General features: G+C 35.9%; 3 protein-coding genes across 3 annotated transcripts; all 3 read left to right on the top strand.

Annotated features, from left to right (window-relative positions):
- The first annotated feature begins 1811 nt into the window (after window positions 1-1811).
- Window positions 1812-7204, top strand: LOC130729165 (protein S-acyltransferase 21). Its single transcript, XM_057580811.1, has 10 exons — window positions 1812-2077; window positions 2425-2538; window positions 2639-2759; window positions 3265-3452; window positions 3854-3922; window positions 4276-4347; window positions 4485-4613; window positions 5144-5224; window positions 5289-5495; window positions 5965-7204. Exons 1-10 carry the CDS (start codon window positions 2030-2032, stop codon window positions 6865-6867), a joined length of 1932 nt encoding a protein of 643 aa, XP_057436794.1. The 5' UTR covers window positions 1812-2029; the 3' UTR covers window positions 6868-7204.
- A 3443-nt stretch (window positions 7205-10647) lies between these two features.
- On the top strand, window positions 10648-22811 carry LOC130729166 (replication protein A 70 kDa DNA-binding subunit C-like). The gene is made up of 11 exons (XM_057580812.1): window positions 10648-11064; window positions 20016-20136; window positions 20385-20652; window positions 20748-20844; window positions 20934-21055; window positions 21144-21228; window positions 21322-21457; window positions 21525-21679; window positions 21763-21880; window positions 21953-22141; window positions 22222-22811. The coding sequence occupies exons 2-11, from the start codon at window positions 20065-20067 to the stop codon at window positions 22465-22467; spliced, it is 1488 nt and encodes a 495-aa protein (XP_057436795.1). The 5' UTR covers window positions 10648-11064; window positions 20016-20064; the 3' UTR covers window positions 22468-22811.
- LOC130718973 (putative F-box protein At3g52320) lies at window positions 16383-18979 on the top strand. Its single transcript, XM_057569630.1, has 3 exons — window positions 16383-16478; window positions 17134-17271; window positions 17753-18979. The coding sequence occupies exons 1-3, from the start codon at window positions 16383-16385 to the stop codon at window positions 18278-18280; spliced, it is 762 nt and encodes a 253-aa protein (XP_057425613.1). The 3' UTR covers window positions 18281-18979.
- Window positions 22812-23301: the final 490 nt, after the last annotated feature.

Below are 23301 nucleotides of genomic sequence, written 5' to 3' on the forward strand. Positions count from 1 at the left end.
GAAATTTAGTCATTCCCGATCAAACTAGGGGACGCACCTTTCAAGTAAGTAGTCAAGAGTTCATTGTGGCACACAAATCTACTCACTTTTAAGTCCTAAACTTAAGAGGTTGTGTACCCTCCTACTCGGCCGGACCATGGGATACATCCTTCTATCAAGGTGTGTCCGGAGTTCAAATGTTTCGTCCAGGCTCACAAGTCTACTTGCTTCTAAACTCTAAATTTAAGGAACTATGTACCCTCCAACTCAGCCGGTCTTAGGGGATACACTCTTCAGTCAACGTACCTCCTCAATCCCAACCTAAACTTATATATGTCTGCAGACTCATTAAGGGTTAGACACCATCTTACCGTGCATGTAGCCGTTGTGGGGACTACAAACAACATAAAAACTAAAAAGGAAACATGTGTAAAAAAATGGAAAAAAATTCAAAATCATTTTTTTCTTTCACATAATATTTTTTTAACAATTTACTTTTCATCTTTTACTATAATTGGTATTTGATATAAATAAATTAAATATCAATCACTAGACTTTGTAATCACTTTATAAGTTTGGTAAATCAATTTAAAAATATAATTAAATGTCAATATTACATTTGGCTAAAAACTAAAACAGGCTAATTCCCCCACTAACGACAACAAATTGTGACATCTCCATGAACAGAACAGGCTATTCCTTTTATTGTATTAACTGAATGAAAGGAAAACATTTCTCTCTTTTTCCCCTAAACTTTGTCTTTTCTACCTTATTTGTGTACTGTCTCTGTAGGTAGAAACAAATTAGAGGTCACTCGAAGTATTATTTTTTTTGTCACAATCATTAAATCATATGATAGTGACAGAGGAAGGAATGGTTGAATAGAAAAATGAGTAGTTAGAAGTTTCCAAATCATTATGTTTTAATTGAGGACGGCACATTTTAATTATCAACTATTGATTAATATAAATAAAAAATACTACATTGCTTCATGTGGATTATTAAAGTAATCATGGAAAAATTATCATCGAAGCATTTAACAGCCCAAAGTTCATTATAAATCGAGTTTATTTTTTAAACTTAACAAATAAATATGCCATTATGATCATATTTTAAAAAAACTAAAATCATAATTGGTTTTAAATTGAATTTAATGATAATCATTTACTCACATTAACTATAATAAATGTTCTTATTAAATAATTTCACTATTTATTTTGAGTATGTATATGTATCTAATTTGAGCTGTGCTAAACGAAAGAAATAATGCAAGAAACTCAATAATCATGCTTTCACTTTTGACGGAAAATACGAAGTCGTCATACTACAGTATTACAAAATTTTAACCAGTCAACATGATTCGTTTAGTTTCGTCTCGTACTTTTAATCATTACTTATCTAGTTTATTAGTAGAAATTAAGATTCTTTATCATTTGTTTGACCGCTAATAGCTCAGTAATTAGTTTGACCACCACTGATCAATAAGTAAGAAAAAAAGCTTAATTCCCATATGTTAAGGTTTTTAAAATTTGTAAAAACCAAAAAAGGTTTTTAAATTTGTAAACAAACTAGGTGAAAACATGTTAGTTGACTACTAAACCCAAAATAATTTCTTACATAATCAATGCAAATATTAATTCTCAATTTCATTTCATTTCACTATTCATCATGTACCAATTAATGAATGATTTAATTGCAATGTTTACCACACATCTTCAATGTAATTTAATTAATTAGTTATGAGTAATGAATAATCAACATGAATAACAAAACACAAAAAAAGAAATAAAAGAAAAATAGTTGCATAATAATTTAATAGAGTGAGTGGCTTTACAGTGTATCATTCTCTCTTCTCTACCTTCCCACAATACTCTTCTCTCTCTCTCTTCACTTCTTCGTTGAATTTGACTTCACAGACAAACCCTAGCCTAGCCTACGATTCCAGAATCGCTCTATGAATCGTTGAGGTTTCAATGAAGCAGATGGTGGCGGTTTTCTGAGTTCTGAAATGCTTCTGATTTGGTGCTAGTTTCTGTTAACGACGGTGGCTATGGCTCGGCGCCGCCATGGATGGGAGCTTCCTTTTCACACTTTTCAGGTACATTGTTGCTCCTCCTTCCCGCCATTATCATGTTTCCGATCGGGTTTTCTTTTAACTTTCCTCTTATTTTCCGTCTCATGCTTTTGACTCCATCGTTTACTTTTCCTTTTCTTCCCCTTTTCACTCCCATTTAAGCAATAATGCATTTTCTTCCTGTTTGGTTATCATGCTTTTTCGCTTTCATAATTTACTTGTCATTTTGCTGAATTATTTGTTGCCTTTTCTGCGGAATCTCTTGCTTCCATTGAAATTCAACCCTTCACTTGATTGTATAGTAGATGTGATACATTTTCTGTAATGACATTGACAACTGATATTCTCAATACACTTATTTTTTGTGACAGGTTGTGGCGATAACGGTTTTTTTCGTGTTATCCACTGCGTATTATGTCTTCTTTGCTCCTTTTCTCGGAAAGGATATCTATGAGTATGTGGCTTTGGGTGTTTACTCTGTACTGGTAAGCAGCAATGTTCGGATTCTTCTTCGGTGTCGCTCTAGCGTCCTGTGTTTTCAATATTACGTCATTAACTAACTTGCACGTAAATTTTGAACTGCAGGCTCTCTCTGTGTTCGTTCTTTATGTTCGGTGCACTGCCATTGATCCTGCTGATTTAGGAGTAATGCATGACTGTGACCAGACATCTAAAAAAGGATCAAAACTTGATGAAGAGTTGGCAGGTTGGAATTTGAATGCTAGTTGCATATATTGATAAGATTTTCATACTTAACTTTACTGTTCAGATCAGATTCAAGTCATGGACTCATGGTTCATCATAACTATTGATAACTCCCAGAAACTTAATATACTCTTTGATTCATCAGTGGTGCTAAACCACTAAAAATTAATTATACATAATGGTGTTTTGACTTTTGGCTAGGCCGGTACTGGCTGCACACAAACCCAAAGGAGTTACAAAAGATTTATCTATGCATTTATTATTGGTTTGCTACCACTCTTTAAGATGGCATATAAAATTTTCCTTGTTATTTTATATAGTCACTTTGTTTGTTGCCTCCTGTATGGCATACACAGACAGACTCTTGAACAGTTTGGCAATGTTACTTGTGTACAATATATTGCGACACTTTGGCAACAATTGATGGTCTCCTAAGCCTTTAATAGCATTTTTCAGTGCAATTTGATACTTTATGATGCTATGAGGATTTGTATCTCCTATTGCAGAACCCAGCAAGGTAGGACCAAATGGCGAAGTAATGTCTGATTTGCATAATTCAAATTGGTGCTCCACACTTGGATGTTTCTTTTGTAGTTTCCTTGCTAGGGAAGATTGCCGCAGTAATGAAGATATTACTCTACAGCAGCAATCTGGAGAGGAGGATGTTTTGTTCTGTACTTTGTGCAATGCTGAGGTCAGCATGCTTACTCAAAAAACTTGTTTATGTTTATATATAACTGCTCCATAAAATGATCAAAAGAGATAAATAAGTGATAAAGTTTGATTTTATGTTAGTGAATCCATAATTTGCTTCCTTAAACTACCATGTGTATAGCAAAAGCAGAAAGAGTCATCTCATAGAGATCCTTACTTTTGACGCTTCATAGTTGTTCAATTATAAATAAATAACGCTTTTAACATGTATTGTTAATACTAACTTTTGAAAGTGTTTATTGCATGCCACATCACAATTTTTTATCATGCTTCCTCTATATTTTAAAATATCAAGTTGAAGAGTTTTCTTTCATTTACTTGCCTAACCATAAAATGGAAAAGGCAATGATGTATTTACATCTTGTTTGTTATATTTTGCAGGTGCGGAAGTACAGTAAGCATTGTAGAAGTTGTGACAAATGTGTTGATGGATTTGATCACCATTGCCGGGTAAGTTGTGTTTAATCCCACCTAAGTCAGTTACTGGGTATTTTAAATACTCAATTTTGATGCGTCCTTGTCTCTGGTCCAATGTTCTGTTGTTATGTCTGGTGAACCTTTTAAAGCTCACTTTGAAATTGTTTTTTAATTTTTATTCGAAGTTATTGTTTGTCTGATTGTCTCCAGTGCTTGTGAGTTGCTAAGTATAACGTGGGTTATGTCAATGGATTTAGCCTAAAGTAGACTATTTGTTAGATGTTTGGGACTTGAGATGCTCTGTGCAGTTGTGAACCTGTCTTAACCTGCCATAGCTTTTAGGTTCTTAAACAGTCATTATTATATACCTTCTTTTTTTTGTGCAGTGGTTGAACAATTGTGTTGGAAGGAAGAATTACATCACATTTGTGTGCCTCATGGCAGTGAGCCTAGTTTGGGTATTCCTGAGTCCTAAATCTAGTCCCCCCACCCCATCTTTCATTCTTCATTTTTACAATGGGAGGACCCCCCCCCCCCATTTTAGAATCTTGTATTTTTCTTCTTGTTTCTTACTTCTTGTTCATGCATGTCACAGCTTATAGTTGAATGTGGAGTAGGGATTGCCGTCCTTGTCAGATGCTTTGTTGATCAGAGGGGTACTGAGAATCAAATAGCTCTAAAGCTTGGAGCTGGATTCTCTCGAATCCCATTTGCTATTATAGTGGTACATTTGCTCTCTTTTTCCTTTCAAAGTTCTACTTCAATCCTCCATTTTTACATTGGCTAACTAATATAAACGTATACCTAACTAACTTCTGTGCATATGTGCTATGAATATTTGATAGACTTTTTTAATATGCATCTTCTGCCTATGCTCATCCTATGTTTTGCTTAAAACACTGAGGATTCTGTCTAGTTAGGGAGGCCATATTTGGCTTGAAATATTAAACTATAAACAATACACGCTGTTACATATGGAATTTGTGCTTCTTGATATAGATTATAATCATTCAGTTGAATATCTTACAATTTTTTATTTTTAAAGATTTAATTCTTCGTTGTTAGTCTGTGGCCTTTCTTGACTATTTATCAGTTCTGCATGCTGGAAAATATTCAACTTAATATTCAATTATTCATTATCTAATCTTCGAATATCATTAACTAGTTGATGGTTAATTGTTCCTTAATTGGAAATATTTTGACCAAACATTCATATTCTAATTTTCATTTCTCCAATTTCCAATCCTTCAACAGGCCCTATGCACAGCAGTTTCTTTCCTTGCAACTGTACCTTTGGGTGAATTATTCTTTTTTCATATGATCCTCATTCGCAAGGTATATTCATGAACCTTCACTCCTACTAAAGATACATATTCTAAGTTGTCATTTTCTTTTACAGGGTATCACCACATACGAGTATGTCGTTGCCATGAGAACTCTAAGTGAACCACCTGGGCCTTCAGTTGATGGGGGTGAACAGCACAGTCTACAATCATCTCCTGCTAGTTCAGCTGTCACCGGAATAAGTGGAAGAAGCTCTGTTGGATTGAGTTTGCAACACAAAGGTGCTTGGTGTACACCTCCAAGGATATTTATGGATCACCCGGTACTGCCATCTCTGTATAATTTCCTGAATTATATGACCAGGAACTTAATTGAAAGATGCATAACATATCTTTGAACATTGCACAAATAGATAATTACTGTGAGATAAGAAATGCTTATAAAAAAAACTGTGAGATAAGAAATGAAAGTTGAGTAAGAAAAAGGTTAAAACACAGAATGCCATTGCTGTTCGCCTGTTCATAATAGGAAGACTTGTTCTTTGGGACCGTCTGTGCTTTACTTTTTATTATGTGCAGAGAGAGGTATTCTGTATGATCTTCTGTGGTTAACAAAGTTAATAAAAAAGCTGCTATAGTGAAAGTGTATAACAGTTATGACATGAGTAGTGCATTGTTTAAATGCATGGCCAATAAGAGTTGTTACAGATGTAGCTCATTGCATGCTTAGTTTCTGCAATGAATTAAATTCTTGTTCAATGTTTGATCAAGTGTCTTTCCTTGGATAAGCAGGATGAAATTATACCACATTTGGAGCCAGGAAGCCTACCATCAACTGTTGATCCAGATGCAATACCTGACAAAGGGAAAAGGGTGAACAGGCGCCCTGTGCGAATAAGCGCGTGGAATCTTGCAAAATTGGATTCTAATGAGGCAGCTAAGGCAGCAGCTAAAGCTAGAGCATCATCATCTGTGCTTCGCCCAATAAGTTCCCGATCTCATGCATATGATGTTGATCATTTATCTAGTAGCAATGTTAGTGGAAGAAGCAGCCCTATTAGCAATCAAGGATTTAGCAACAAATATGATACTGCAGGTACATCGAAGTTATCTCCTTACAAGAGCTCAAACCCTCCTAGTCAAGCAAGCAAGGAAGATATAGATGCATGTCAACAGAGTATGAGTAACTTCAGCAGTCCTCAAGTCTCCAACTTTGCTCCTTCACCAGGGCTAAAGCCGGACTTGAACAGAGACCATTTCAACCCCATGTATCAACAACCATCAGGAAACCAGTCTCCTTCATCAGCTAAAGAAAGCGAAAGGAATGTAAATCCAGTTCATGAAAATGGTGCACGTGTACCAATGAGAAGTAACAGACTAGCTATTCCAGAGAATAGAAGATCGTCAGTGTTTTGGGATCAAGCAGCCGGGCGCTTTGTGTCCTCCTCATCTAGAGGTCATGGCAGTTCTCAGGCTTCTGGAACAGAGTTATTGTACACTGGTCGTAATATATTTTTTGGCAGTCCTGTCGTGAATGAACAACCAACTACGGGAACAAGAAATAGCAGCTCAGTAGTTGCTGGTATTTCGGATAGAGATTCTATGTCAAGGGATTTTCAGCAAGGTAGATCACATAGAGGTGCCCAGCTTCCTGTGTTTGTTCCTGGTTATTCCCAGCAAAACAAGTTCTCTTAGATTTCGTTGAGTTTGAGTCCTTCACCAGTAATTGCAATTTTTTTTCTTCTCTTCCTTCTTTATTTTCAGGAAATTCCTAGAACATTATCTTTCACTTTGAAATGTCTATTTTGTTCCACTGTGCTTATAGCACGTTTGGATCAGCTTCTATTTCATTAGAATCAATTCTGAAACCTGAAGCTATTCACAAAAGCTTCTTCCCAGAATTGATTCTGACTTTAGGATCAATTGTAGAAGAATTTCCAAACTTGCACGTTTGCAATTGCTTCTGTACAGGCTAAGGATCACAACCACTGTACATTTTATTGACGACTATCATTGGACGTTTCTCTGTGCACGAGTTTGAGGTTTAAATTTCATTGTTGTTTTTTGAACGTATTGTTGGATATTTGTTTACAGCGTTTTTGGAATTTTGTTTGTAATCCGGAATTATGGTCTGGGGTATCGGACATTAGGGGTGCACATGGGCTGGGTTTGATGAATTTTGGTCAAAATAAAATCCGAATCGATCAAAATTGTCTGGGTTGGGTTGGGTTGGATTTCACGAATTTCTTCTTCGGACCCGATCGGAACCAACCCGACGAATTTCGGATTGGGTTGGATGGATTGATTGGGTCGCTATATTAAAATAATAATATATTTGAAATATTAAAAAATCTTGCAAAAATTATTATAAATTCAGAAAAAGTTATAAAAATACTAAATATGTTATAGGGGTTTGTTAACTTACTCCCACTTGTTTTTTAGAAGGAGTAAGTTAACAAGTAACACCTTTTATACATGGAAAAAAAACCAAATCATGAATTCTTAAAAGTTAAAAATAACAACACACAATTAAGGGCTTCATTGTAATTTGCATTTTATTTTTTTAAATTAATTTTAAAAATATAATGTCCTCAAAGCCACGTTCTGTCATTCACCAAAAAACAAAGCCACGTTTTTTTTTCTTTCTTACCCAAAGTTACATTCTTACGTTCTGTTAACGTAATATGATATTGCTTGCTAAGTTAAAAAAAATATGATATTGCTTGCTGGGATTGAGAGAAGAGTGAAGGAGAGCGAGAAATTTTAAGCTATTGAATTAACGTTGCAGAGGGTTTTTTTTTTTTTTAAAGAGTTGCAGAGGTAAAAGACGGAGGAGAGGAGGAGAGAAGAAAGAGGAAAAACTCAAAAAAGAAACTACTTTAATTTGAAATTAATGAGAGGTTATGAGGAGAGAGAAATAGTTAATTTTAAAATTGAAATAAAATTGAATTACATGAATAGCCCTGAAGTTAGTTATCTTTAAGAACAAATTGGGGAGTTTTTTGTCCAACAAAAAAGGTGTTGAATGTTAACTTACTCCTTCTAAAAAACAAGTGGGAGTAAGTTAACAAACCCCTATGTTATAATACTAAATAGCATGAAAAAGACATAAAAAGTCATATCAAATAGCATGAAAACATAAAACTTCATTACTAAATGACACGAAACAATCTAACATAAATAGTAACTAAAAAGTGAAAAACAACACTAAATGTCATGGCATGACACTTAGAACTTAGATGTCTCCAACATGCCAAATAACTATATATAAACATATAACAAATAACTACGAACAAATACTCTAAGTTCAAATATGACAAATAACTATAAATACTTAAGTCTCAAAGTTTCAAAAGTCATCACTCCGACACTAGCACTCCAAGTATGAGTAAAATAAATATTATTATATGTATGGATTCTGGGTTGGGTTGGATGGATTTGAACTGAATCCGAAATCCGATCCGAACTTGGTTGGGTTGTAGTAAAATCCATCCGATTAACCCGATTGCCCGATCCAACCCGCATTTTTTCTATTGGATCGGATTGGGTTGGACGGGTTCATTGGATCTACCCGGCCCATGTTCACCCCTATCGGACATGTAAACCAGTCAATAAATATCCATATTTCATGTCAGGTGTTTTAGGGTGGGATACGATGCAAGATGTAGTCGTTTTGGAAGTTTCCAAATTTTTTCAATTTGACTTTTGCATTACAATATTTTAATTTAGGGTTAATCATCTACTTGGTCCCTGTCTTTGTCTCGCCGTCTAAAGTAAGTCCCTCCCCGGAAAATTTGTAAATCTGAGTTCTCTCGTTTGCAATAAGTCTGGAGAAGGTCCTCGCCGGAGCATCGGGCTCCAGTGAGTGATGAAGTGTCATGCTGACTCAATTAAGTGAGCTGACATGGATTTAAAAAATAAATAAATAAATAAAAATTACATGTCAAATAATTTAACCTAATTAACCAAAATAAAACCTTTTAACAAATCTAATTCAAACCTAATCAACAAAATCAATTCCCCCTCCCCAAATTAACCCCAATTCCCCTAAATCACCTATTCAGAAACACACCAATTTCAAACCTAATTTTTCTTCCATCTAACCATCTTCATTGCATTCCAGATCCAAATGCAGGGAATGAACAATCATCTAAATCTAACAGAAACGCTTCTTCTTCTTCTGGAACCTTCCTCCTCATCACTCTCCTCTTCCCGGCGGCAGTTTCTCCACTGCCAATCCTCTTTGCCACTGACCCCAAAATCCTTAACCAGTTCAAGAAAGGCCTCGAAAAAACGGAGCTCCTTCCTTGGCCGGAACAAGGCGGTGAGCCATGTGGCACCCCGCGTTGGGAGATGAGAGAGATCGAGAATGAGGAACCCAGGTGAGGGCTCCAAATTGAACGGCCCCTGGTGTTTTTTCGAAGTGGCTCCGTTTTCTGTTCCTCTTTTTTTCACTTGTAACACAGAATTTCGTTCCTCTTTCACCTGAGAATGCAAGTCTTGGTTTGAAATACCAACAGAAATTTGAGTCAGGTTTGGATTTAGTGCTTTTGGATTTCCTCTTCTTTGATTTCCCATGCTTCGTTTTGCTTCTTTCTTTGGCGTGCTAGGCTAGGATTGATTCATGGGCCTATTTCTTTGTTTTTTTCACAATGTACTGGATTCACTCTCAAATCTGCTATAGTACTGTAATTCCCCCATTTTTTGAGGTTGATGTGAGGAGAGGCTGCGGGAGAAAACGCGAGAGGCTGAAGAGTTGGAATTGAAGAGGGTGGAAAGCAAGGGTTTGTATCGGAACCTTGTTGAGCATGTGGAATCATTGAATTGTGAGGTGCAGGCTGAGAAATTAAAGAGAAATCGTTTAACTGAAGCTGATCTAGGAAGTGAAATTGTGTTTGATGAGGGCCGAGAGAGAGTGGGTGAAGGTTGTGGTGGTCAGATCTTTTTTTTGTTATTTTGTTCTGATTCTTCAGTAGATCATTACCACTGGGTGGGGGAGGTTAATGAAGATTGATATGGGTTTGGTTTTGATGGAGATGAAGATCATTTGGGAGGAATTTTTTTTTTGTTAATTAGATTTGTGTTAGTAAGTTAATTATGATTAGTTAGCTTTTAGGGTTAATTAGGGGTCTGTTAAATAAATAAAACTGATTTGTAATTTTTTTTATTTTTATTTTTATTTTTCCTTGCCACATCAGCCTCATTTATCCAGTCATCATGCCAATTCATCACTCGCCGGAGCTCCGGGCTCCGGCGAGGACCTGCTCCACACAAATTGCAAACGAGAGGACCCAAATTTGTAAATTTTCCGGGGAGGGACTGTGGATACCCATTTTTGTCCGGGTTAATAGTTTGAATTTAAAAACTATTAATAACTTAATTAAGGATATAAAGTTAGAGTGAACTCTATAGTATTAGTGATCAAGTGAGTTAATTTATTTTTGATTTCTTAACCATGTAACAATACTTAAAAAAAAAAAAGTGTGTGGTTAGTGGGCCTTTGGCCCACTTTCGACCAAAAATGGTAATAAGAAAGGAAAAAAAGAGGATCTGCCAAGTAAAACCAGAGAGTGTGTGGTTAGTGGGCCTTTAGCCCATTTTCGACCAAAAAATGCTCATAAGAAGAAAATGATAAAATTGATATAAAAACAAAAGGAAAAGAAAAATAATAGGATAAAGATGATCAGCACAGCAAGTGGGTTCCGGATCCTTCTGAAGTAAGTATAGCCATCCCCTATAAATAGGAACTTTTTTTACTTTTCCAAGGGGCACAAAAAAAAGATTGAATACACAAAACATAGTTAATAAATATAAGCATGGTCTAATGAAAGAAAAACAGGGAGGAGCGTGATGGGTATGGAGCTGTGGGTAGTGTTTGTGGCTTTTGTCAAGGTATTATCCTTACTATTGATCTGCTCCAAATAAACATGTAAATTTCTCCTTGCTGTACTTGTTTGGTTCTTTCCTTTTCATGCCTATTCGCTATTCTTTTCCATTCTTAGTGCAATAAAAAGAAAGGAAAGATTACATATGTACAGTAGACTAAAAAAATCAATTAAATCAATTATGATACACTATCTGAGAAACTAAGTTAAGCTAAACACAACTAAATCAGCAAGAAAACAACCATAACAGTGATGATGGCAGAAAGAGGATGACGCCCTCGCCGAGTCACCGCCGAGAGTGGTGGCTTGGTGTCGTGGCAGCGTGTTTTCGGGCCACCCTCACTAACCCTCGCCGGAGCATCGCCGAAAGGTGGTGGCTTCGACGTTGTGGTTGTGTTGCTGCTCCGATCCACATCATCACAGCCAGAATCACCACCGGAGAGTCCACATTCAAGCATCATGGTGCTCTCCCTTGAAGACCCGAGTCGCTCCCACCGGACCGCCGTCGAAGCACGGCGTTTTTCGGTGTTGTGGTCGCTCTCTCTACGAACCCGATGAGCCCCCGCCATGGCTGCGGCCTTGGATGTTGTTGCGTCATCATTCCATGGTGGTCTCATAGAAGAAGCCTGCGGTGCTGGAAACTAACTAGGGTTTCAAAAATGAGGAAGAAAGAAACAGAGACAGTAACAGAGAAGGAGAGAACATAAAAAGAAAAGAAGGGAACTGGTTTGGAAAAAAGGGGTTGGGTTTATTTCCCTTTATAACTCTTGCTTTTCTTTTTAATTAAATATAAGCAACCCTAATTGTGTTACGGGCCCTTGGCCCTTCTTCCTTGGTTTTCCTTTTAAATTTCTTTCTTATTTCTGAATCTTCTTGTTGGGCTAGTTCGTTGCTCCCTTTCTTGGTCTCTTCATAGCATATTTTTATATGTATATGATGGGCTTTGAATCATGGCCTAATTTCGGTTTTTTTGATACCATTATAGGGATATATTGCTCTTAACTATTAAAATGTGAATAATTAGGGACTGTATTTGCTTTTTGTTTTTCTTCTGATTAATTATTTTCTTAAGAAAAATCCCAAAACATGTTTTCTTCAATGATGTCAAGAATTCATAATGAAGTGTTAAGGTTAAACCCTCTTTGCAAATAAAATTATAAACAAGTCATTATCCTTTCTCAAAATGAATTAATCTTTTGAAACTAAAAAAACATCACAACCAACTCATGATTTTCTACCCAAGAACTACGTAGCCTTGATTTTCTCTGTTGATAGAGAATACGTAGGCCCGGGGTCACTCCCGCCAGGCACTCCAAACACAAAATCTAAATTTTGTTCTTCTTTGTAAAATAATCTTTTCATTACACTAGCAACTTGTAAATAGTCTTTTTTAAAAAAAATAAAATACAAGACATTTTCTTAAGGGTAAATTAAATGATTTAGAAAGCTAAGAAATCTTGCATAATTGACCATAGGTAACCGTTTCTTAACGGACGTTGTAGGGCGTTAACACTCCCTTAAACGTAACCGACTCCCGAATCTAGATTTGGTTCTCTTTTATTATTTGGGTTCTCTGATGTTCTCCCTAAAAACATTAGTGGCGACTCTTCTGATACATTGATTTAGTTTTAGCGCGCCGTCCCGCTGCGACCCCAGGTTGCGACAGGGACTTACTTCAGACGGCGAGACAAAGGCAGGGACCAAGTAGATGATTAACCCTTTAATTTAATTCATTTGTGATATTAACATGTTATTCTGAGTTTCGAAAAAAAAAACATGTTGTACTCCCTCCCTCCGTTCCTATTTAACTGTCCACTTTGAGCGGAAGCATACATATTAAGAGTGTGATTAATTTTGTTGATTTTTAGAAAAAGTGAGGATTATTTTCTATTTTACCCTTTAAAGTATGTGTTATCTCGCCCCATATATTGTACTGACAAGGGTATTTGTTGTAAAAACATCATTTAATGCTCTCTTGAAATGCTAAGTGGACAGTTAAATAGGAATAAAAAAAAAAGTAAATTACACTACACTACCTTAAGGTTTTCTTATATGACACTAAACTCCAAACTTACTTAAATATTACACTCCACCCCACCCACTATTAATCACCTGCAAATTTATTTACCAATTCATTTTACCAATATTTTCTTGTGAATTTTTCTTCAAATTTGAGTAAATTTTTTGCAAAACTATACCTGCAAGTAATTCCACAAATAATTAGTGCAATTACATTTTTTCCTTCTATTTTTTTGTCATTCCTTCTTCTTATATTCTTTTAACATGATCCTTAAAAAAACTTTATGTGAAGCCATGTGTGATAAATAAGTTAGATAGTTGCGTTTTTCAATCAACGAATGCATGATATTTACTTAACTTCTCATTTTAATGGTTTAGTAGTTGTAACTCATTTTCAAGGTGGCCGAATTATTGATTGCTTAGATTTTCAAGTTGGCAACTTGAACGAATCCTCCCACCTTTAAATTAAAATTAGTCATTCAAATTCATTGAAATAAAGCAGAAACGTTTTGAGAATAACACAATAAAATCGATTCGGAATCATAGCAATTTATAATTTTTAGTTTTCACAAAACTAATCTAAAGCAAACTAAACTTCAATTCTTAAAACACTTGATTTTTTTTTTTAATGATCATTTTAAAAGAGAGAAAAAGGAAAGATTAAAAAAATAAAAGGAAAAATTGGAGAAAATTTCACTAATTATCTGTGGAATTACCTACAAATATAATTTTACATGAATTTGACTCAAACTTGAAAAGAAATTCGCAGGAAAATATTTTTGAAATAAATTGGTAACAAAATCCGCAGGTAATAAATAGTGGTGAGGTGGAGTGTAATATTTGAGTAAGTTTGGAGTTTAGTATCATATAGGGAAACCTAGGGGCGTAAGCGGGTATGGTCCGATCCGTGAATCCGATTAAACCGATCCAAACAGAACACATTATGGTTGGTTGAATTGGATCATTGGTTTGGTTCGGATTTTTTTTGTTGAATCCGATCACCATCGGTTCGGGTATCGGATTTGAGGATTGAAAAACCGATCAATGCGAACCAACTCAATGTATTGAGATTTTTTTTTACATTAAGCTCAAACACTTTCAGCTCATTAGATTACATATTCATATTTGTATTAGAGATGTTAGTTTTATTTTGATTATATGAACTGTGTTATTATCGAATGTTTTGTTCTTTAAAAATGTTAGATTTTTCTATATTTTTTATAATTTTTCACGTTTTTAGAATAATTTTCGTGCATATTTCCAAATGATCTTTTTTTTTTCAAATCCGACCATCCGAACCAAACCAATTCGATTGAGATTGGGTTGGTTTGGTTCGGGTTTGAAAGTAAAAATCATGAAATTCAAATCAACTCAAACCGAACATGTTTGATTGGTTCGGATATTTAAACACCCTAAATCCGAACCAACCCGGTCCGATTACACCCGGAAACCTCAATGTAGTGTAGTGTAATTTACTCTAATAACAACCCTTTCGCTCCTAGCAACTAAATTGAGCTTTGAAATTTTAATCATAGATGACTTCTTTATTTCATGAGCATGCAAGCAATCTACTTTTGAATAATTAGCCGTTAAAAAATAAAGTTCAAAATGCAATTTCAATCAGATATATGATAATTAGGGGTTATGATATATACATACCTCTCCACTTCTTTTCCACTTTCATTTGCTATTATTTCTCTTTTTTCTATCAATCAAATTACCTATCACATCTTTACTTTCTCTCTCCTTTCTTCCTATCTCTCTCTTCCTCCACCTTTCCACACCTAAAAAATGAGATGTGAAGATATAATAATTCGATAATTGATACAATGTGAAATTTGAATAACCGATCTATGACTATTTTAGGAGCAAATCTACCGTTAATTAAAAAAAAAAAATTTATTTTGTGATTGAAGCTAGGCGCGATCAAAACATGAATAAAGATCAAAATGAAATTTTAATCAGATACAGTAATTGATACAATTTTTTTTTTGTCTAAATGACTTGTGGCTATTTAGACACTTTTTGGTACATGATAATTAATATAATTTGAAAATTTGAATAATTTTTTTTTGAATAAATGACTCTTTATGACAACAACAAAAAATGACTTTTCAGTTTGTTCCTAATATTAATTAGGCTTAATTGCACTTTTCATCCCTCATGTTAGACTCTTGTGCAATTTTGATCCCCTTTGTTTAAAATGAACAATTTTAGTACACCAAAGATCAAAACGTGACAATTAAGTCTTTCTGTTAGCTTCCGTCAAACTGTTAACAGAAATTGATGATGTGTCAAGTATATTAATATTTTATTACCATTTTAATATTTATTTTTCTTTTATTTTTAATAATACTTACAAGTCATCATCTTCTCCTTCCTTCACTCTCTCTATACTCTATCTCACCCCATCTCCTTAGCCCAGCCACTCTCACCACCGCCCCTCCTCCTCCAACTCCTCCTCCTTAGCATCATCAAGGCTAGCCACTTTCACCAACAAATTGATACCAACATCAAGGCCACTAATAAGAAGAGAAAATAGAAAAGAAACTCAGATCAACAACAAAATTCATTGTCCAGTTTATTTTCAGAAAAATCATAACGAAATCAACAGTTAAAGATGCAGGCTGAGATTCAAAACAAACACAAAAATCCTAGTTTCTTTCCAACCGCAAAACCCCCAATCTCTACTCCTCTCCTCCTTTATTCTCTGATTCCTCTCCTCCCTCTTCACCATCGCCTCCCTCAACCATCAACACAAATTCTGGATGTCGAAATTGAACTCGAGCAGGTTGTTGGAGAGAAAGATAGAAGTGAGAGTTTCAATCATCTCCACCGTCACCCAAATGTTCTAGGTGCCGGAACCTCGCAAGGGTGGTGGAACCGCTTCAGATCACTCAAACCCTCACCACAACCTCCTTCGCTGCCCTTTGCCACGGAGCCGACACAACCTCCACCGATCCAAGCCCAGAAACACCAGCCTCCACGATCCAGGCCCGGAAACACCGGTGTTCCACCGACAACAACTGCAGAAACAAAACCCCCAAAACTCAATCCAAACTCAAGATGAAGAAGATGAACAGGTGAGAGGGAGGGAGAATTGAAGAAGAAGACAACCTCCATACCCTTCCCCTCTCGATCCCATGCAAAAGCATCCAGATCTAAACCAGAGATAAAGAAGAAGGCGTTGAAGACGAACAGATCTGCAACGCTCGACCCAGATCCGCTGGGAACCACCGTTAGAAGGGGGAGTCGTGGAGGAGGGGGAAGAGGGAAAGGATTTTGTGGAAAGGTAGGGGGAATATGATGGAAGGCACATATGGAGTCATGGAGGTGAAATGGTGGTCTGATGATGGAGTCATGAAGGTGGTGGTGGAAGAACGTGATGATGGAGTCATGAAGGTGATGGAGGCAGCAATATAATTTAGGGATTTTCAATTTTGTAATTAAGGTTTTAATTAGTTTTTCTTTTCTTCCTGAAAATGGGTTTTAATTAGTAAGTTTTAATTATATTCTGTTTATAAAAATTATATGTCAGCCAAGTGGAGTTCACATCAATTAATGAGGATCCATGTCATAAGATGAGCGCCACGTAGGATAATTCCGTTTAAAATTGGACGGAGGTTAACAGAAGGACTCAATTGTCACATTTTGTTCTTTCGTGTACTAAAATTGCTCGTTTTAAACAAAGGGGGTCAAAATTGCACAAGAGTCTAACATCAGGGACGAAAAGTGCAATTAAGCCTTAATTAATTTACCATTCCTTGTAATAATTAAGACAACAACCCGACTCCAACAGTTGTATTTTCGGTAACAAACCTTGATTTCATCGCTTTCCACAAATCATTGCAGTTTGATTTTAACTATTCTGACAATATTTACTTTAGCACTATATATATTCATCTCTCTAGTTATTTCACTATTCTTCCTCTAACTACATTCTAACAAGCCATAATGAAGATGGAGAATGAGAAAGTTTTACTTGAAGATTTGATGTTTTCCATTTGTGCAAGGTTGCCTGTCAAGTCAGTCATGCAATGTATGTGTGTCAACAAAGAATGGAACTCGTTCATCCAAAGTTCAACCTTTCCTCTTTGCCTGTCCTAGCCCCAATGATTTACAAGTTCTGAATGTGTTTTTGGGACACCTGTCAATTCCAATCCATAAAGAGGTTCAAGATCACATTGAAGAACAGGTTTTTTCTGTGCCTACTAACCCTCCTTTTTAGGATTCAAATCTTGAATGGGTTACTTTGCATGCATGAAAGCCCGTGGAGGTAGAAAGCATAGTGAAATTGATTCAATTCAAATCTTGGCCTTGGTTGAAGGCAAAGCGAAAACACTTCTCAGATTGGAGTTTGAATCCTGTTACCTGCATCAAGATGTTGTAACAAGTTTTCTTTGAGGAAGTATTGGCTGCTACGTTCTTTTTCTGTTGTGGAGTTATATATTGGCAAAGCATGCTAGTAGAATGGGCATCTTATTTTTATTTTTTTCTGGAATGTGCCTACTATCACAACTTTGGCATCTCTTTCTTTTCCCATATATTTCCTATTTCTTGTATCATGTTTATCTTATTTTCTTTGACTGATTTTTTCATTGTATTCGGGTTAGCTCCCTTGTGCTGTTTTGAATGCAATGTCTTGGCTTATCAAAATAAAAATAAAAAAATGAAAGCCCGTTTCCTTCCCCACTGCCCCCACCATTCATGTAGGGAATCTCACAACTCAAAGGATCGTTACCCTCCCTCAAGATAACACGCTAGAGTTTGGTCCTGAAGTTTCAATTTTCACACATTTTGGATACGACCCTCTACATGATACATTCAAGGTGCTTAACTTCATCAACGATGCCAGTCTTTCTGAGGGTTCATATGAGTTGAGGATTTTGACTATTGGAGAATACGTGTGGAAGGTAATCTTTCCTGATGATTTTACTTTGAATCTTCATCGGTTAGAGTCCAAGGGTTTGTGCGTCAATGGTGCGATACATTGGGTAGATTTGGACAACGAGGTCCTCATAACATTCAATGTGGGACAAGAGCAATTCAGAAAGATTCCCATCACAGGTGAACAAGATTCACAGGAAGAAGACATGATCAGTTATGAGCTTCTTGAACTGGGTGGACATTTAAGTTTGGTGAAGTTCATGAAAAAGGGGCACATAGAGTTGTCAATTTTGAAGGACTACAAAAATCAGGTCTGATTTCAAGAAACGATCGAGCTACCGGATGCACCTGCCATTGATGTACTACATCCACTTGTATGAAAACTTTACACGGAAGAGACCTTGTTGCTGCTTTACAGGGTGGATGAGGATGTCACCAGAGCTTATTACTATGATGTGAAAACAAGTCGCCATGTGAGTTTTCGTACAGATTTGAGATTAGGCGAATTCCAATTGTTCCTTTAACAAGAAAACTTCATGCGTTTGTAGTAATCTTTTAGGGATGCATCGAATCAGTGTTTGTCTAGTGCCAAGTTTCTGTCTTTTGTTTGGGTTCGTTGGCCTTGTTGGTTGAAATGTTGGTGTAGCTGTGCAAGGTCGTTTTAATTTCTTGGTTCTTCGTCTATGGTGGTTATTACTATTAGTGTCTCTTTTTGGGATTTTGTCTGCAGGGTCCTGTTAATTGTTTTTTGGTTTTTGAGTTAATTTTTTAGTACCGTCTGAACTGAGACAGTTTCAAAACAGTCTCATACTTAAAAAATTAATGTTTTAATCTCAGTTAATCTGCATTTTTATATTTTATTTCATAAATTCCATAATGATAAATGAACCACTAAATTTATACGGTGATGAAGTTGAATGTTATTAAGGTTTATGAGTTTGGGTTTAAGTCATAATTCGTGATAGTTTTTGGATTACTATATAAAATATTGATTGATGAAGATTAAAAATATAATTTGTTAAATGTTATGGGTTAAATTGTAATTTATTGTATCTTGATCTTCTGAAGAAAGTATAATAATGTAGATTAATTTGACTAAAATTTAGTGGCAAATCCTGTCGTACCCATAATATTTTTTGGGTGTGATACCCACATTAAGTTATTTAATAGATTATTACTACGTTGTTCAACGTAAAATTTACATTTTCAAATTTTATTTTACTTCTCAATTAACTTTATTCCATATAATTTATTTTTTAATGAAAAATGGATGAGTAGTGAAGAGAAACGATGATGGTGGCGATGCGCGTCAAATGACCATATTTGACTGAAGAACAAAGATTAAAAAATACAACAAACAAATTTCACATCTCTGGCAATGGAATACTACATTACAACGATATAATAAAATCGAACTTTTTAACAGATATTTAAGTTATTACAACTAATTTAACTCATTTTGGGTACCACGCCTTGAATTGACTCAAGGTATCACAGCAAGCACCAAATTTAGTTTAGTAAAATGTTGGTGTTGAAAGATTAAATATCGTGATTGTTAAAAAATTAAAAATAGAAATATGGAATTAACACGTGCCATGAATTTATTGGTTGCATTTGAGACCGTTTAGAAATTGTCTCAAATGAGATAGTTTTCAATTCAACAACAAATCTATAACTAACTAAAGCTAGAGGGTTTTGGGCACTGTTCATCAAAAGAAATCTGCAAGGGCCGGGTCAAGGGTCGGGTCTTGGAGCGGGGTTTCCGTGTCCTGTGTAGAGATCCGAGTCGTACCTCCAAGGTAGGCAATATCTTCTCTGCAGATTGCAAATCATCTGCTGCAATTTTCCCCTCTTCCCCATTTACCCCCCTCTCTCATCTTCCTTCTCTATCATCTCCTACCATGGCAGCTATAAAAACCCAAACGGTGACCAGCCATTGGCACCGCTTGAGTCATCGAGTAATCCATCCGAAAGTCTTCTCGAAACTCCGATCTTTGATTGAGGTTTTTGTGTCATGGCGTCGTTGGCTTCAAACTTGAATTCTGTTGCCAGCCTTTGTAATGGAAGAGAATCATGGAGGATCAAGGTCCGTGTTGTTAGGATGTGGGAGATGTGCCCAATTTCTGAGCCAGGGAAGCCCTTTGCTGTCCAGATGGTGTTAATTGATGCTGAGGTATGGTCTTATTCGGTTCATGTCTTAATCTGTATGAATTGCATCTATGTCAAAGCTGTATATTGCTTAATCTTTAGTGTTTAATTGTGTTTTCAGTAGTATTTTGTTGTTTATAATGCCAATTAGCTGATGGTGTATACTATGATGTGTGGCTATCACTATTTTTGGTTTTGATTTTATACTGTTATGTATTAAAGAATGAGTTTTTCAGTTATTGGCAACTGTAGATGACTGTTTCTTATTTACAGGGCCAGAGAATTGAGGCCACTATCAGGAAATTGCTCATAAAGAAGTTGTTTGGTGAGATTGTTGAAGGAAACATATACAGGATAACCTATTTTGCTGTGGTTCCTAATCTTGGAGTTTACAAGGCTGCTCGACATGAATTCAAGATCATCTTTAATAGCAGGACAAAGATAGTGCCTGAAGAATCCAATCTCATTCCTTTGTATGGATTTGCCTTTATGAACTCAGCTGAAATTTCTGACACCATGGGTGAATCTGAACATCTCATTGGTGGGTAATTTCATAGTTTCTATCTTATTGTTTGAGTAAGTTAGCTGCCCATTTTCAGGCCTTAATTTTAATTTGCTGCATATTTGTTAAAACAGATGTGATAGGATTGGTTACTGCAGTTTCCCGTGAGAAACAATATACCAAAGGTGCAAATATTACAAGGATGATTGAGCTCCAGCTGACTGATCATAGGTATGGTGTACTCATGCTTGCACCAATGATTCCCCACACAGTCTTTTATCCAAATACTTTTTAATACTTGGTTGTGTTGATTTAATTAGGGGAAGTGTCCAATGTACCTTTTTTGGAAGCTATGTTGATGTTATTACTCATCATGTTCGAGAGAATGGACAAGCTATGCCGGTGGTTGTTATCCAGTTTGCTAAGATCAAGACTTTCAAAGGTTATTTGTGTGAAATATTTACATTCTATGCTACTTGACATCATTTGCACTAAAACTGTTTGAATTCTAATAAAAATTTTGTTTGTAGGAAATGTTGTGATTCAGAATGTTATGCATGCTACAAGGATTATGTGGAATCATGAAATTCCAGAGGTTGTTGATTTCCGCAACAGGTGTGTGCACTATTAAATCCTTTTCATTTTCTGTACTCACTCTTGAATTTGATTCTTTGATTTATAATATTTATATTTTTTGGCACATATAAGCATTGCTCTCCATGGGATTGATCCTGATCTTCCCCTCACTGAGATTGAGGATGATGTGCGCGTCTTAACAATTGAAGAAGAATTTCTTACATTGTTCCCTAGGAAAAAAATCCAAGAAGTGCATGAAACTGCTGAGGTATGTTTCCTGAATGCATTATAAACTCGACCAGAAAAAAGTGATCTGACCTGTTGTGAAATATTAGGCTGGGGTGTTTGTGGTGTATGCTAAGATTGCTGGACTGGTTGATGGTGAGAAATGGTGGTATTCAGCATGTCGCTGCCACCGTTCTGTGTCTGTTGAAGATGGCACATACTATTGCCCTGGATGTGACAGCAATGTGCTTGAAGTTACTCCACGGTTAGTTAGCTATTTTTGTATAGTCATGTGATTAGTTAGTTGTTACTATTTTACCACTTACTAATGCAGTGAATTTGATTCAGTTTTAGGGTCAAGGTAGAGGTGTCTGATGGAGAAGAGGATGCAAGTTTTGTCATGTTTGACACTGACTGCCAGAATGTGCTCACGAAAACATGCAAGGAGTTAGTTATTGGTTCAAAGGTATTGATTCTATTCCAATTTGCAAGTATTTGATGGTTGAAGTTATTTTATAATACTATTTATTTACTCCAGGTAAAAAGTAATTCTGAGTTGCCTCAAGTCCTGAAGACACTGATTGGGAAAGAGTTCCTCTTCAAAATTGAGAAATCAGCTGATCATGGTGCTAAGTATGATGATTCCTACAAGGTTAAGAAAGTATGTGCTGATCAGAATGTGATTGATCTGTTCAAGGATGCTGACAAAGTTAACACTCCCCAAAGGGTACGATTCCAGATGATAAACTGTCCTTGGGCTGTCTATTTGAGTGCTTAACTTATTCTTTTTATTATGTATATGTACAGTCAATCAAGGTGTCCAAGTTCCCCAATTTGGAAGATGGAGAAAGTAGCAACACTTCTCCTGGTATGGGTGGAATCTATTCTGGAAACAAATTTGAGATTGATGCTGCTGTGAAGTCACTTGAGGACATATCTCCTTTAGGGAGTTTTGCTTCTCCATCCTTTGTTGAAGCCGATGATGGTGGTGCTTCCTGCCCCAAACCTGCCAAGAAACTAAAGATGAAGTGTGTGAAAATAGAGAAGGAGTAGTCATGAATGGTAGAACTTTGCCTCGACTTGCTGGGGTTTAAATAATGTAGTTGGTTGTTTCAATGATGTTACATTCTTACCAATGTATCACATTGTTCGTTTGTTTCTTTCTTTCCTTTTATGTTAGTGAACTGCATTGTGGTGAAGGTCTTTAGGTACTACTGTAATTTGTGTAGTGTATTTTGTGTAGTGTATGTTTACTAAAAACTGAGATGTGTTTACTCAGGTATGTCTAGGAGCGTGTGCTAACTAGCTCCATTATATGTATTAGTGTCTACTAAGCTATCTCCAGTAGGTAGAATGTGTACTCCATGTGCCTTAGAATGAAACTATTGCTGCATGTATTCAATGGGTTTAATGGATGTAAGCATTGTGTTATAAAAGATGATGTTGTTCAGTTTTTTCCTGCCTTTGCCTTTTCTATTATCTTATTTAAGCATGTAGTATACAGCTTATGAGGAATATATGTACATCATGGATCAAAGATATCAATCTTCAATTATAATCGTCATAGATTATAAGATTCACTAAGAATGTAACTTTGCCAATGTGAGTAAATGTATGGGACATAGAAAGGGAAGAAATGCAAGATTCATCATCATGTCATTTTATTCATCATATAGACTAAATAATACATATGTGTACTAATTCAATATTTGTTAATCCACATACTGGATTAAGACATGCATGATGGCTCATCACTAATCCAAAGAGACTAGGTGTTAACAAAGTGAGCTAAGCTGATATCCATTAGCAGGACACAAAATTAATCTGAGCCCCAAAACTGAGACAAACAAAGCACACAAATTTTCTAAACTAATAATAAATCACATG

This window comes from Lotus japonicus, chromosome 1 (assembly GCF_012489685.1).
Source record: "Lotus japonicus ecotype B-129 chromosome 1, LjGifu_v1.2".
In the NCBI taxonomy this organism is placed as follows: Eukaryota; Viridiplantae; Streptophyta; class Magnoliopsida; order Fabales; family Fabaceae; genus Lotus; species Lotus japonicus.